Raw genomic sequence first — 15,239 nt, 5'->3', positions numbered from 1 at the left:
ATCGAATAATCGATTCGATTTTCTCGATAACACCCGGTTTACACCTGAGGTAACCCGGCGCAGGTATTCACAAATCGGGCGCCGGTCGATATATTACGTACCTATCTGTAGCAGATAGTAAAGGTAATAATGCACGTTGCTCATCCTACCTGACTTCAGCCCAGTACTGCATCTGGAAAGCAGCTGGAGGTGCTGAACACGGACCGAAGGGCTGCAGCAGGTGTTGTTTCATCATGGGATTGGGTTCCGTCGGCCCCGACAACCAACCCTCGGGCTGTGATGCAGGTAACCACTCGGCGAGCATGGTGCGCGGTCTCCTCCACCTGTGCGTTGATCGGGACCGTTTAAAAATGGGATTCCGGATGAAAACCCAAACGAGCTTTTATCTTGATACGTTTTATATATTTATCTTTTATTACCGCGACTTTTACCCACCGATATCACCTCAACTACACCTGCTCGGAGCGCTCGGTGTCATCCGGCGGTCTCTGGCTCTCCCCCAACCGCCGATCCCGCTGTTAAATCACGATCGGCACGAACACCCGCTCTCTCCACGAATCCGATTGGCTGTCCGCGAAGGGGGCGGAGCCAATGTACGGTGCTCTCCTCAGAGTGTGAGTGAAGGGGCGGAGCCAGTGAGCGAAGGGGGCGGAGCCAATGAGCGGTGCTCGCCTCAGAGTGTGAGCGAAGGGGGCGGAGCCAATGAGCGAAGGGGGCGGAGCCAATGAGCGGTGCGCGCCTCAGAGTGTGAGCGAAGGGGGCGGAGCCAATGAGCGGAGGAACCCACGAGGCACGGAGCGTCATCATCGGTGTCATCTTGGTCCAAATACCACTCGGCGAGTTCGAGTCCTCACAGCGAGGAGGAGGATACTCCTTCATACTTACACCAACACACGGACATCGCAAACGGATGATCCGCAAATACCAAACAATGGCACTGTGGCCGGAGGTCGGGGGTGGGGACATTACAATGAAAGTTTAACATTTACAGGTAATACCGACCGTACAGGTATAGGGAAATAAAAACAACAAGGACAATCAGAGAGGGACACCTGCGCGTTGGACAGGACATCCATCAATAAACCTGACCGCTTCATACAATATATGGAGTCAAGATATAACTACCCTACCACAACCAGGTACATCTCAACAAAACTAAACCTCGCAGGTAATCCATCTAATCTCAATTACCAACGACTTACCCAAACTACGGAATGAACAATCTTTATAAAACTACCGGAAATAATGTTATTAAACGTCATTGGAAACTCATTTATGCACGACTCGTGTAACTGTTTTTCACCCCCCCCCCCTACTGTACAACTGTTTTTCACCCCCCCTACTGTACAACTGTTTTTCACCCCCCCTACTGTACAACTGTTTTTCACTCCCCCCTTCTGTGTCGCTGTTTTTCACCCCCTTCTGTGTCGCTGTTTTTCACCTCCCCAACTGTGTCGCTGTTTTTCACCCCCCAACTGTGTCGCTGTTTTTCACCCCCTTCTGTGTCGCTGTTTTTCACCCCCCTTCTGTGTCGCTGTTTTTCACCCCCTTCTGTGTCGCAGTTTTCCACCCTCCCCGACTGTGTCGCTGTTTTTCACCCCCTTCTGTGTCGCTGTTTTTCACCCCCTTCTGTGTCGCAGTTTTCCACCCCCCGACTGTGTCGCTGTTTTTCACCCCCTCCCAACTGTGTAGCTGTTTTTCAACCCCCACTTCTTTGTCGCTGTTTTCCACCCCCCGACTGTGTAGCTGTTTTTCAACCCCCCCTACTGTGTCGCTGTTTTTCAACCCCCCTACTGTGTCGCTGTTTTTCACCCCCTACTGTGTATCTGTTTTTCACCCCCCCCACTGTGTCGCTGTTTTTCACGCCCGCCCCACTGTGTCGCTGTTTTTCACCCCCTCCTGACTGTGTCGCTGTTTTTCAACCCCCTACTGTGTCGCTGTTTTTCAACCCCCCTACTGTGTCGCTGTTTTTCAACCCCCTACTGTGTCGCTGTTTTTCAACCCCCCCCACTGTGTCGCTGTTTTTCATGCCCGCCCCACTGTGTCGCTGTTTTTCACCCCCTCCTGACTGTGTCGCTGTTTTTCACCCCCCAACTGTGTCGCTGTTTTTCACCCCCTACTGTACAACTGTTTTTCACCCCTCCCGACTGTGTCGCTGTTTTTCACGCCCCCCCACTGTGTCACTGTTTTTCACCCCCTCCCGACTGTGTCGCTGTTTCCCCCCAACTGTGTCGCTGTTTTTCACCTCCCCAACTGTGTCGTTGTTTTTCACCCCCCAACTGTGTCGCTGTTTATCACCCCCCTTCTGTGTCGCTGTTTTTCACCCCCTTCTGTGTCGCTGTTTTTCACCTCCCCAACTGTGTCGCTGTTTTTCACCCCCCAACTGTGTCGCTGTTTTTCACCCCCTTCTGTGTCGCTGTTTTTCACCCCCCTTCTCTGTCGCTCTTTTCACCTCCCCTTCTGTGTCGCTGTTTTTCACCTCCCCTTCTGTGTCGCTGTTTTTCACCCCCCTTCTGTGTCGCTGTTTTTCACCCCCCTTCTGTGTCGCTGTTTTTCACCTCCCCAACTGTGTCGCTGTTTTTCACCCCCTTCTGTGTCGCTGTTTTTCACCCCCTTCTGTGTCGCTGTTTTTCACCCCCCTTCTGTGTCGCTGTTTTTCACCCCCTTCTGTGTCGCAGTATTCCACCCCCCGACTGTGTCGCTGTTTTTCACCCCCTCCCGACTGTGTAGCTGTTTTTCAACCCCCCGACTGTGTCGCTGTTTTTCACCCTCCTTCTGTGTAGCTGCTTTTCACCCCCCTCCCTTTCTGTGTCGCTGTTTTTCACCCCCTACTGTGTCGCTGTTTTTCACCCCCCTACTGTGTCGCTGTTTTTCACCCCCATACTGTGTCGCTGTTTTTCACCCCCTACTGTGTCGCTGTTTTTCACCCCCTACTGTGTCGCTGTTTTTCACCCCCCATACTGTGTAGCTGTTTTTCACCCCCTCCCAACTGTGTAGCTGTTTTTCAACCCCCTTCTTTGTCGCTGTTTTTCACCCCCTACTGTGTCGCTGTTTTCCACCCCCGACTCTGTAGCTGTTTTTCAACCCCCTACTGTGTCGCTGTTTTTCACCCCCCCCACTGTGTAGCTGTTTTTCACCCCCTCCCGACTGTGTCGCTGTTTTTCACGCCCCCCCACTGTGTCGCTGTTTTTCAACTCCCCCTACTGTGTCGCTGTTTTTCACCCCCTACTGTGTAGCTGTTTTTCACCCCCTCCCTACTGTGTCGCTGTTTTTCACCCCCGACTGTGTCGCTGTTTTTCACGCCCCACCCACTGTGTCGCTGTTTTTCACCACCCCCCCCAGGCCTTGGCTATCATGATTATGACCCCTTTATCCCCAATATTTTAGATCGCTTTGTAACTCATTTTTATTACCTTCGCAAACTTCGTTTGACGAAGGTATTGTATTGACCCCTGTGTATTTATTTATTGGTAAATATGTGTGCGGACAACATTGCGCAAAAACTGCTGGACCGATTTGCATGAAATTTTCAGAGATGATGTGCAGTTACTCAAGGACGCCAGGCGAAGCTTTTGGGAGCGATCGGATCAAAGGTCAAGGTCAAGGTCACAAAAAGGTCAAAATTGTTTTTTTGCGATTAAAGTGTCAATTTTGTTCCGATTTACATTAAATTAAGTCCAAAATGTTCAGTATTCAAATCCCGATCCACTGATATAGCGTATGGTATAGTGTTTGCAACCCTAGTTAGTCTGTGGAAGTCAAAGGTCAAGGGGGTCACCAAAATGGAGTTTTTGATTGGGAAGCGTTGTGGACAACATTACACAAAAACCACTTCGCAGATTGTCATGAAATTTTGTGGATGTGTATGGCATCACGAGAGGACAAATCGATTAGGTTTTGGGAGCGATCGGATCAAAGGTTAAGGTCAAGGTCACAAAAAGGTCAAAATCGTTTTTTCACAATTAAATTGTCAATTTTGTTTTGATTTACAGCAAATTAACTCCAAAATGTTCAAAGTTAAATTCCCCATCCTCTAATATGACACATGGTATAGTACTTTTGTCACCCAAGGCAGCGGTTGGGGGTCAAAGGTCAAGGGGGTCACACAAATTCACATTTATATTGGAAAGCGTTGTGGACAACTTAACGCAAAAAAAAAAAAAAACGCAGAGAGGCTTTAATTGTTTTGGATTTGTTTGGCATCATGAAAGGACAAATCCATTAGATGTTGGGAGCGATCGGATCAAAGGTCAAAGGTCAAGGTCACAAAAAGGTCAACATCGTTTTTTCATGATGAAAACGGTTAATATGTTTCCGATTTAAATCAAATTAACTCCAAATTGTTCAGTGTTCAATTCCCCATCTTCTGAAATGACACAACGTATAGTACTATTGTCACCCTAGGTAGCGGTTGTGGGTCAAAGGTCATGGGGGTCACGAAATGCATATTTGTATTGAGATGCATTGTGGACAACTTAATACAAAGGTAACTAGTGGCTGCGGCGAAGGTATGCGCTCTACGAGTGCCCGTTCTAGTTGCAGTTTCATTGATCAAGGTCCTGCATTACACATTTCCAACAAAGTATCAGACCCCATCCAAAACCATCATCTTTTCTTTCCCCATTAACCCTCCCCAAGCCGACTTATTCCCAAGTTTCCAGTTTTTCCATCCTGAGATTTTGCTTTTGTGTCTGTCTTGTCCACCCCGTGCATCCTCCGTCCCCCCCAACCTCCCATTCTTCCCCACACCCGTTATTCGCCTCTGTTGGACTTCGTCCGAAACGGGGGTTTAGAGATTTGGTCTCCATTCTTGTGAGTGCGTGTGAGTGTGCATATGAGTGTGCGTGTGAGTGTGTGCGTGTGTGTATGAGTGTGTGCGTGAGTGTGTGCGTGAGTGTGTGTGTGTGTGTATGAGTGTGTGTATGAGTGTGTGCGTGTGAGTGTGCGTGAGTGCGTGAGTGTGTGTGTGTATGAGTGTGTGTATGAGTGTGTTCGTGAGTGGGTGTGTGTATATGAGTGTGCGTGTGTGAGTGTGTGTGTATGAGTGTGTGTGTGCGTGAGTGTGTGTGTGTATGAGTGTGTGTATGAGTGTGTGTGAGTGTGCGTGTGTGTGTGCGTGAGTGTGTGTGTGTGCGTGTGAGTGTGAGTGTGTGTGTGTGTGTGTGTGAGTGTGCGCGTGTGCGTGTGAGTGTGCGTGCGTGCATCCGCAGCCATATCTCGAACATGTCTGGACCGATTTTATCCATACCTGGCACGAAGACAACACCTGATGATGTACAAATGCACGTCATTTCCCCCTCCCCGACATCAGATCCAAGATGGCCGACTGGCGGCCATTATAGTTGGAGAAAACCCGATGTTGAACACGTCCTCAACTATTTCTCGGAAATGCATTTACCAATGTTGTTCAACCTTGCCGCTCGGATAAAGTATGATGGCTTGCATGTGCACGCCATTTTTTTTTCGGGATCACATCCAAGATGACCGACTGGGGGCCATTTTGTTACTTAAACGCGTCCCCAATCATTTCTCTGAGATGCATGGTCCGATTTTGTTGAAACGTGGCAAAAGCACAGTACACGGTGGCATACACTTGCATCTCACTTTATTTAGTGATCTGATCAAAGATGTCCGACTGGTAGCCATTTTAGTTGTAAAAAAATCCAAAATCGAACACGTCCTCAACCATTTCTTGGACATAAATTTATCGATGTTGTTCAAACTTGGCACACAGATGATGAAACATATGCACGTCATTTTTGTTTCGAGATCAGATCCAAGATTTTGGATCTGATCTCGAAAAACATATTGGATCGGACTGGCGGCCATTTTAGTTGCAAAACAACCCGATGTTGAACACGTCCTCAACCATTTCTCAGACATGCATTTTCTGATGTTGTTCAAACTTGGTACACAGATAAAGAATGACGGCTTTACATATACACATCATTTTGTTTCGAGATCAGATCAAAGGTGGCCGAATGGCGGCCATTTTAGTTGTGAAAACCCGATCTTGAACACGTCCTCAACCGTTTCTCGGCCATGTATTTACCGATGTTGTTCAAACTTGGCACACAGATAATGAATGATGGCTGATGTATGCACGTAAAAAAAAAATTTTCGAGACCAGATGCAAGATGGCCGACTGGTGGTCATTTTGGTTGAACATACATCGGGGTTTAACTCCATACAGCAAAGTTACTAAAACAACGGGAGCAATGACATTTTATGTCTTTTTTACTTGTTTGTCCAAGTCTCTCTTTTGTCCCTCCTCCCTGCTGTTGGTGTTTCCCCCTCTTTCTGCTATTCCTTTTGTTCTGTTTCATCCTGATCCGTTCTGTGTTCTAGTTACTCCACGAGCCTCGACTTTGTATTTAAAAAAACGACCATTAAGCACAAGATCTGATCAATAGTCAATAAAACATCAGTACAGTATTAATTTGGAATTGGTCACTGCCTTTCACACCAATACAAGTGTTTATTACTGATCTTAGGCAACAAAAAGCGACATTCATCGAACAAACAGTTTCAACTGGAGCACGTCGCCACCATTAGAGCAGATAAATAGCGTCAGATGTGGCAATAAATGGGAATTGTTGCGCCGAGCTTGCCAGCTCGATGACAGAAGACACCATTTGCATTTTTGTCTTCTCCGTCCCTATTCTGTTTGGAAGCCTGTACGGGCACGGACAACTTGCTAGTGTAGTAAAGTTCAACAGATTAGGTGATGACCACTGATAAAAACTCAAATGTCTGAGATGACACCTTCTTTATCCAGAAATGTATTGGTACAGTTGAGCGAAGCCGCCCCCCCTTAGGCAATGGCACACAACATATAGCAGTCGAGAGACAGTTATTTCATGAGTATTGATTTTAGATAGCCCTTCCCTCATGTCTGGTGGGTTTATGGGACAAAATGCATTACGAGAACTTTTCGGCAGGTATTTCTTCCCATATTTTACTGATTTTACTTCACACACACAACCTTACCTTCATGGGTTCCTGCACGCATGCACGCACAGCAACAGGGGCGGCCTTCATTTGCATATGCGTGAATTTTCGCATTCAAACCTCGCGCCATTATCAAATCGATGCTCACCTCAGACCGTTGCCATACTTGAACCATAATGCTACATTTCTCCAACCACCGCAACGCCTTCCTAAAAATCCCCACATCATCGGACCACCACCCAAGCTCGCCAATACACTCACCATTGACGCCACAACAACCCCAACCACCTCCATCACAAACTCACCGCTCCACAACTGCTACGCTACACCACTGCCAGTCGTCACTCAACCACACTCATCATAAACGACCACAGTCATCGTTAACGACCGCCACCACCTTTGGGACCAGCGGGGACGAGGAGGAGCGGTCATGGTCGGGGTGCGCGATCAAGTACCTCACCACAAGTTATTCTCAGAGCTCCATCACGTGACAGAGTTCAGAGAAAATGAGGCCATTGATGGTGCAAAATCTTTGCCTGGGCGGAGCTAGTGCCGGGGAAATGGTCTGTACACCAATGAAGGCATGGGGAAGCAGCCATCGCTTCTCCTATTCCGCTCTCAAGCGCCGTCCCACTGGGGAATTACAAAGGAGAACTCTGTCTGCTTCCTGCCCCACCCTCCTCTGTGACCTGGCCCGCCCTCTTTGCTCGCTCGTCCGGCCCGCTCGCTCTTCTCTCATCTGGCACGTCCTTTGTTCTTGGGGTCATGGAGCGGTGGAACGGAGCGGAACGGAGTCCACCACCGAGCCAGACGCCAGACAGCGTGCAGCTTCCGTTACCTACGGGCATGTTGGTCCGATGGATGAAATTTCATTGGTCTTCACAGCCTTGTTGCATACCCACCTGCTGTACTGCTTAGCATTAGTTTGCCTTTCACCAAGCCCAGATGTGCTTGGGGTCAGCGTAGGGATTATATATACATTGTTATTTTATACATATATATTTATATATATACAATGCATGACGTCATTGCCGGGCGCCACTGAAGGAAGGGGGGGGGGAGTACTGCACTCAGTTTTCACTCTGTTTGTTTTCTTGATTTATTGTTTGTCCAAGTGATATCTCAGCCATCCTTTGAGCTAGGAAGCTGAAATTTGGGGACAAAAGTGAAGATGTGCTTTGGCAAAAACGGTATTTTTTTATTTTTTGATTAATCAATGAATTGATTAATTACTTAATTATTATCGATTTATTAATTATTTATTTTCTTTCTCATCTGGGCAATACCTCAGGTACCTTTTGAGCAAGGAAGCTGATGTTCAGACAGACAGTGACCAAGTGATTTGGCTATCTAGGGTACTTTTGATTGATTGATCAATTTATCAATTAATTCTTCATTTTTCGATTTATTATTTAATTTTCAAAAAGTTACAGAATTGGATGAAACAATGGTGATTTTGTCTGCCATTAGCCAATTGATTACGAAATTAATTTTTACGATTAATATTTATTTATTTAAAATATGCAATTAATCAATCAATTATTGTACACCACTCCCTCCCAATCCCGTCTCCATGTGCTGCATGGGGGAATCGCCGGGCTCCAAAGGCAACCCTGCAGTGATGCGTGCTGGAGGATTTGTTATTTATTTATTTGGCATGGGGGCAGTGTACTTTGAATGTACCTTTAATTATTATTGTTGTAAATATTATTATTAATTAATGTGTGCTTTGTTACAATGTTATCATTGTTTTTGATATTTATTTTGTAATTGGAATGCCATGCCGTGGTAGGAGGACGTATTGTTGTGGGCCGGGGATCGGTGGCGAGGAACGACCGCGAGACAGAGCAGTAGTGCCGCCCTCCACCGAACACCCGGAATCGAAAGTTCATCATCCCGGATAACTCCGGAGTCGACAGGTCGCTTAAAGGACCGTGATCACCAATATTTCGACGGTGTGAGGTAGGGTCCACTTGTCTAATTCCAATTTACTTAAGTACCCACGCCGTCTAACTACCGGGGAAGCCACACCCTCGGCCGACTTTGCCCGAACCGAGTCGCTGTTACCGACTCAGATCCGGCGTAACCGAGTGGAAGTTACCAAAGCCGCGCCGGACCAAATGAACAATTTACGGCACAAACGACCTTCCTAGTTCTCAAGCCTGAACCATACTGGGCCAATGAAAGAAACGCAACGAGCTGTTACATTTAACAGGGGCTTATTTATAATAATCGGGAAGGGAGACACAGAGCAGACTTAATCACGAATATGCAGGCAATGTACAGTGAGCAAAAGCACTTAACAATTTCTACTTATATTACGGCACCACCACAGACACACACACACCAAAAGAAAATGGACCCCACCGGGTCTTTATTTCGACCCTCGCAGCCAAGGGGATAGACAGGCTAGAGGTCAGAGTTTGGCCGGGTACCTGGCCGCCTCGTGTGGTTACACCGACTACAACCCACCACAGTGGGACTCGAACCCACGACCCGGAATCCAACAAGCCCACGATCCTGGCTGCCACGAATGACCATCGAGCACCACGGTCCTGGCTGCCATGACCACCACCACCACGAGGAACACCGGAAAAGACCGCAGACCAAGACCGCAGATGACGATGACTGCAGACCAAAAGACCAAAGGGCAAAGAGTAAAAAGCCCAGACGACGATGACTACTACCAAAAGACCAAAGGGCAAACAGCAAAAAGCCCAGATGACGACGACGACGACAGACGACAGCTCGCCACCTTTCTTATCGTTGCCCCCCCCCCATTGCGGGTCGAGTGAACCGCTCTGAGGTAACTCACCTCCGGATTGGACGAGGGGTTGTCGGGCGATCAGTGGCCTCCCCTTATTGGACGGGACGAACCCTCCATCTGGCTGGGGCGGAGTCGGCCCTGAGGTGATGAGCCTCCTGATTGGTTCAGTGGGGGGAAAAGGTGGCCATCCGTGATTGGAGGAGGTCTGGTGGGAGGGGGCAACGACCACCCTCCCCCAGTGTGTGCCTGAGAACCCAGACGGAACAGCCAGGGGAGCACCCGATTCCCCATCCACCCTTGTAGCGGGGAGGGGGGATTTTGGGTCGGCTATCGGGCGGGCCGCTGTCGATTGGAAGAGCTCACGGTGGGCGGAGGGAACCTCACCCCTGTACATGACACGTTGCACGTGGGTGATGGATGGCGATGGTGCGAGAACAAAGGATTGATTGGTTGGCGTTGGGTATTGCAAAAATCTAACTAGAAAGAAACTTTGCAGCGCACACATGTAATTCCCTTTAAACATAGGGAGGAATCTAACTATACACATACTTATTGAAATAACTAAGCTTAGGGACTGCTGACTGTCTGTGTGCAAGAGGCTTCCAAATTCGTAACAGTATTAAGCTGCTTTATACACCTTCATATGGCGTGCGTTTAAAACATGGGAATTCTAACGGATTTTTTTTGTAGTTAATTCACCTGATCAACTCGGGAGGTCATGACGATTATTTTGGTGTGTCACATTCCACATCAGAACGCTCTACAAGAACTCCGCAAAAAACGTCTTTCGGGTACTCACGGTGTTTTGGGTCATCTGGGTCCCTGGGGGTATTTTGGGTCTTCTGGATGTTTTGGGTCCTCGGCGTCTTCAAAAGGTTTTGGTGGGGTCTCAGCAGTCTAAAGGGTCAAAAGGTGCATTCCAATAATGTGTAATTAATGAATAGACGCACGTAATGAATAGACACAAAAAGTACAACACACACACACACACACACACACACACACACACACACACACACACACACACACACACACACACACACACACACACACACACACACACACACTGATAACAGATTTCTTTACCCTCACGTTAACTTAATTCCTCTCACACGTTCTTTCCTCTATTTCAAAACCCCTTGACCCACATCTTTACATCTCATCTGACAATCACCGCACCTCATCACACCTCCTCCAATCACGCACCTTGGATACCCTCAGTGTTCCTCCCCCCATCCCCCTCCTCAGCCACTGGGTTGCGTTGGTCCGTCGACCGCACAAGGTAACGGAGAGGTCGCAAACACCTCGTACTTTCTCTCTCTTTCTTTGCTCTCTAACTCTCCTCGGGGTATGTTTCCCGACGGCTCCTGTCGTGTGTGTTTAAGATTATCCTGTGTAGGTATTAGTTCGGAATTACTCTGTCCTGTGTATTTGTTTTTGTGAATACCTGCATTTCTTTCGCTGCACCCCACAAATCCTTGCATTCCCCCTGCTGTACATATTGCTGTGTATAAAAATTATTGATTGTTGTGCCACATGCCATTTCCTCGTCATCTTACTATAATTCACCGTCTGTCTGTCTGTCTGTTCCCAGGTGCCGCAAAAACGGCTGAACTGATCGCAGCCATTTTTTGGGTGTGTAATGCTGGGACCCTTTGGAGTAAAATAGGCATAAATATAATAACATGACCCCCTTGACGGCTCCCGTAGGGAGCGGGTGCTTCTAGTAGTTATAAATAAACCTGCTTGTTACCTCCGCCACCGAAGGTGAAGGAGGTTATGTTGTCACCACTTTCTGTCTGTCTGTTTTTTTGTTTGTCTGTTTGTGTGCAGGATATCTCAAAAAGTTGTGGACTGATTCGATGTGTGACGAGGACAAACTCATTCAATTTTGGTGAAGATCCAGATCCAGATCGAACTACTAGAAATTTTAAAGTGATTCTTCACCATTGAGAGATTGGGCCAAAAACGTTCTGTAGCATGATATCTCAAAAAGTTGTGGATGGATTCAGACGAAACTTGGTGGACACATTGGGTGTGTGTGACAAGGAAGAATTGCTTCAATTTTGGTGAAGATCTGAATTCGGATCCAATAATTTTTTAAGTGATTCTTCACAATTGAGAGGGCGAAACTGATATATAGCATGATATCTCAAAAACGTAATGAGCCTGACATGTTCTCGTGGATCAGGCATTATGTGGCGGAGGTATGCGCTCTACCGAGTACCCTTCCAGTTATATATGCACCCAGTTTGTGGCGTCTTTTTCCCCATTGGTCCAACATAGTCCATACATAGTTGGCCGGGAAGTTTTTACCCCACCAATTTGCTCTTGTTAGCCGGTGCGTATTTGGCAGCTCCGCTCGGCTGCATCTGATACAACAAGTGAACTCGAGTACGCATTGAGGGCACGAGACACCCACCCCCAGCTGCCAATCCACCAGAAACGGGAACATGCGAAGTAGTGGGAACCCTACTAGGATTGGTATCACCAATTGGCACTCATGCTTCATTAGCAACCCGCCGGCACGTGGAGTTATTCGTGCACAGTGGCCTCAACACCAGGTGTTCAGGAGGAACTTGAGCGCTTCCCCTTGTGGCAAAACTTGAACCCTGGATCCGTCATAGCATACACACTTGAACTGGTATGAGTAGTGCAAGAACACACACTTGAACTGGAACGAGTCGTGTAAGTGAGTGAGTAGTGGTTGAAGTACTTCACAAAAATGGAAAAACTTGGAGGAAAAACAAATGTTTAAGCCACAAATGATGTTTAGATAGATTTTCAGTTTTCTGCTTCTTCTTTTCCTGTTTATTTATTCTGAGCAAATTCCACGCACATGAACAGATGTATAATTTCCAAGCCTTTTAAAATCATCAATTAACCAAATGAGTGATTTGTAAACCTTTACAAGCAGATTATAATTATTATACACGATTCATACAAACACCCATACGTTGATCCTATTTGTTATGTACCCCTTGCCCTCTAACAGCAACTGTTCCTTATCTCCTGAACTCAACGCATTCCTTTTACGATCTTTTTCAGTGTCTCCAGTTTTTATATTTCTTTCAACAATACATTATCTGGCCTTTTTTGCGCCTTCAGTCTGTAATGCTTCTGCTTCTACTACTACTATTACTACTACAACAACTCCGACTACCACGACTTTCCTGGCCCGATTAAGCTGGGTGTTCGCTTAAGATCTTTGGATCTTGAGTTTGAGTCCTGTGGTCCGCTAAATAACACCAGGTGGGTTGATGCAGCCTGTCGTCCTTCCGAGGTCAGCAAAATGAGTACCATCATCCTGGAAACGGGGCACTGAATCAGTGGCACAGCTGCGCTCCCAGCCATGATACAACCAGCAGCCACAGGCTGAAAAAGGAAATAATAAATGGCTTTAATGAATCTTCTCGTGGGGTCACCTGAGCATCTATTCCCTCTCCACGCTCCTCCATCCGAGCCAAACATCCTCTTTCAGGTCCCTCTCCACCACTTCCTTCCACCTCAATGTCGGGCTGCTCAATCTCCTGCCAACTTAGTTCATCTCAAGATCTCCCTGAAGACATCCCCTTTCTCCCTCCTGGGTGCATGCCCCCCCTAACCAAAGCAGACGTCCCTCCTGGGGGCATTTTCACTGACATCCCAAACCCTTGATACTTATTCCTCGTGCTTTCCTGCAATGCTAACTGCCAATGAGGAATTAATTCGAGGGATAAGCACATCTCTCGTGCGCCAGCACACCTTGACGGTGGACGATTTCAAGGCGAGATCGACGCTGAATCACTATCTTTCTGCAGGAATGTCTGCCTGGGCCCCCATACCAAAGCCGAATTACCGGGTACCTTGCGGAGCGGGGCATGAAATTACCTGTGCTGGCATGGCAGGTACGGCAAGGTCCCCCCCCCCCTTCCTTCTGGCTCCCTGGATGGTGTAATTTACCGTTTCCTGTCTGATTGAGGCAAATAACCACTTTCTTACCTATAATGTAATGGGGAAAAGCCCTCCGTTAACCCAGTTTGTACGCCTTGTTCTTGTGAAAACGAACACTTCCTTTACCACGAGACGTCCGTCAACAGCAGTGGCGCTAAGAGTGGAGAATGCTTTGTATAATTTTCTACCAAAATATGAAGTGATGTTCTTTTCTCAAGTTTCACTGTTTATAGCTCATGAGCAGGATTTTTGTTTTTCTTGAAGCATTAGATTTCTCCTGCATCGGAGTGGTGACCCGTCTAGGATTGTACCTTTTAGCAAATGGGGAACTGCATCGGGAACCCTATGCGTCTCGAGATGCTAAATGAATGCTTCTCCTTCTTCTCCTTCTTCATGATGGAGCAGTTTCCAATTATAATTGAACTATTGAACTATAAGGAAATACCAAGAGAAAAAAAAAACATTGGAATGAAGTGGGAAATGCAGAAAAAGGCAATTGCGCCAACACAGCCTGCAACGCAACTCCAAATGATAGAGGAGAAGTAGACCAAGATAATGCAAAGGAGGAAGAGAACGGCTTACCTGAGAACAGGTCGACAAGCATCTGACCATTTGGAAGCTTGTCCCTCTCTCGGGATTCTGCGGAGGGAGCAGGGCTTGGGAAGCAGCAGGAAACAATTGCAAACACAATTACTCAACGCTACAAAAGAGCACCACATGACACAGGGCACATCTCCGCCATGCCAACATTCCACCAAGCCATTGATATGTCCTGATTAATTTTTATGCTTCAAGATGCAAGACTTTTGAAAATCGACATCCATCTCCGACAATGGTGACTTCAACGTTTGAAGAAACAAAAGGTTATCCGCAAGATCCAGTGGAATTTCTTCCCAAGAGTCACAACCGACCGTGCAGGATGACAAAGTACACTCAAGGTACACTTGGCCGCCGGAATACTGACCTTTATGTACCACTGATTCGTTTCAGCTTTGTTCAATGGAAACACTCAAAATCTCGTTTTTGGCTTTTTTTAATTTTTAATTTTGTATGCCTTATCGAGGCTCGTATGAGAGCGAACACAACGCACAGCAAGGGGGGCATGAGACAGGAGGAGTGGGAGTGGGAAGGACAAAGCAGTTGGGAACAGAGACATTCGGAGATCTGTGGAAGGGAGAGGGGTGGGGTGGGGAACATGGGGAATACAAGATGGACATTACAGGGACTTTCAGGAAGGAAAGCAGGGAATTTGAAGGAGGTGGGTTTGGGGTGGTTTATCAGGGATAGAAAATATCGAGGATTTGGATGGGGGATGATAAGAATTGGTGGTGAACATACTTTTTGAAGGTCTGGAGAGAAGAATGGGACTGAATAGAGTGAGGGAGTTTATTCCAAAGGCGGGAAAAAGAGGAATAAAAGAGTGAAGGTGAGCAGTGATTCGTGATTTTGGTAGTTTTACCAGAAGGGGGTTGCTGGCGGACCTTGACCGCCCTGCGGAAATGTGGTGGGGACAAATCGCAGAGAGAGCAGGGGGGGGCGAGGCTGGAGAGGAGTCTGTAGAAGACAGAAAGACCACGGACCATCCTGC

The 15,239-nt window shown here is 47.3% G+C and overlaps 1 protein-coding gene across 4 annotated transcripts in view; it reads right to left on the bottom strand.

Annotated features, from left to right (window-relative positions):
- LOC147011164 (forkhead box protein N4-like) overlaps positions 1 to 14,429 on the bottom strand; it is a 100,964-nt gene extending 86,535 nt beyond the window's left edge. The window contains exons 1-2 of one of the 4 annotated variants that reach the window (XM_085859524.1): positions 14,234 to 14,429; positions 10,518 to 10,615 (exon numbers count right to left, since the gene is read on the bottom strand). Coding sequence is in view for 3 of the 4 variants with exons in the window: in XM_085859522.1 (XP_085715648.1) it covers positions 150 to 304 (155 nt within the window). In the remaining variant the exon portion in view is untranslated. Of the gene's footprint in view, positions 1 to 149; positions 324 to 435; positions 568 to 10,517; positions 10,616 to 14,233 lie in introns of those variants that run through there. The other 3 variants (XM_085859522.1, XM_085859525.1, XM_085859523.1) reach the window with 3 other exon arrangements.
- Positions 14,430 to 15,239: the final 810 nt, after the last annotated feature.

This window comes from Eptatretus burgeri, chromosome 16 (assembly GCF_056783735.1).
Source record: "Eptatretus burgeri isolate ZD-2024b chromosome 16, Ebu_testis_v1, whole genome shotgun sequence".
Taxonomy (NCBI): Eukaryota; Metazoa; Chordata; class Myxini; order Myxiniformes; family Myxinidae; genus Eptatretus; species Eptatretus burgeri.
This window is presented reverse-complemented; position numbering and strand designations above follow the sequence as displayed.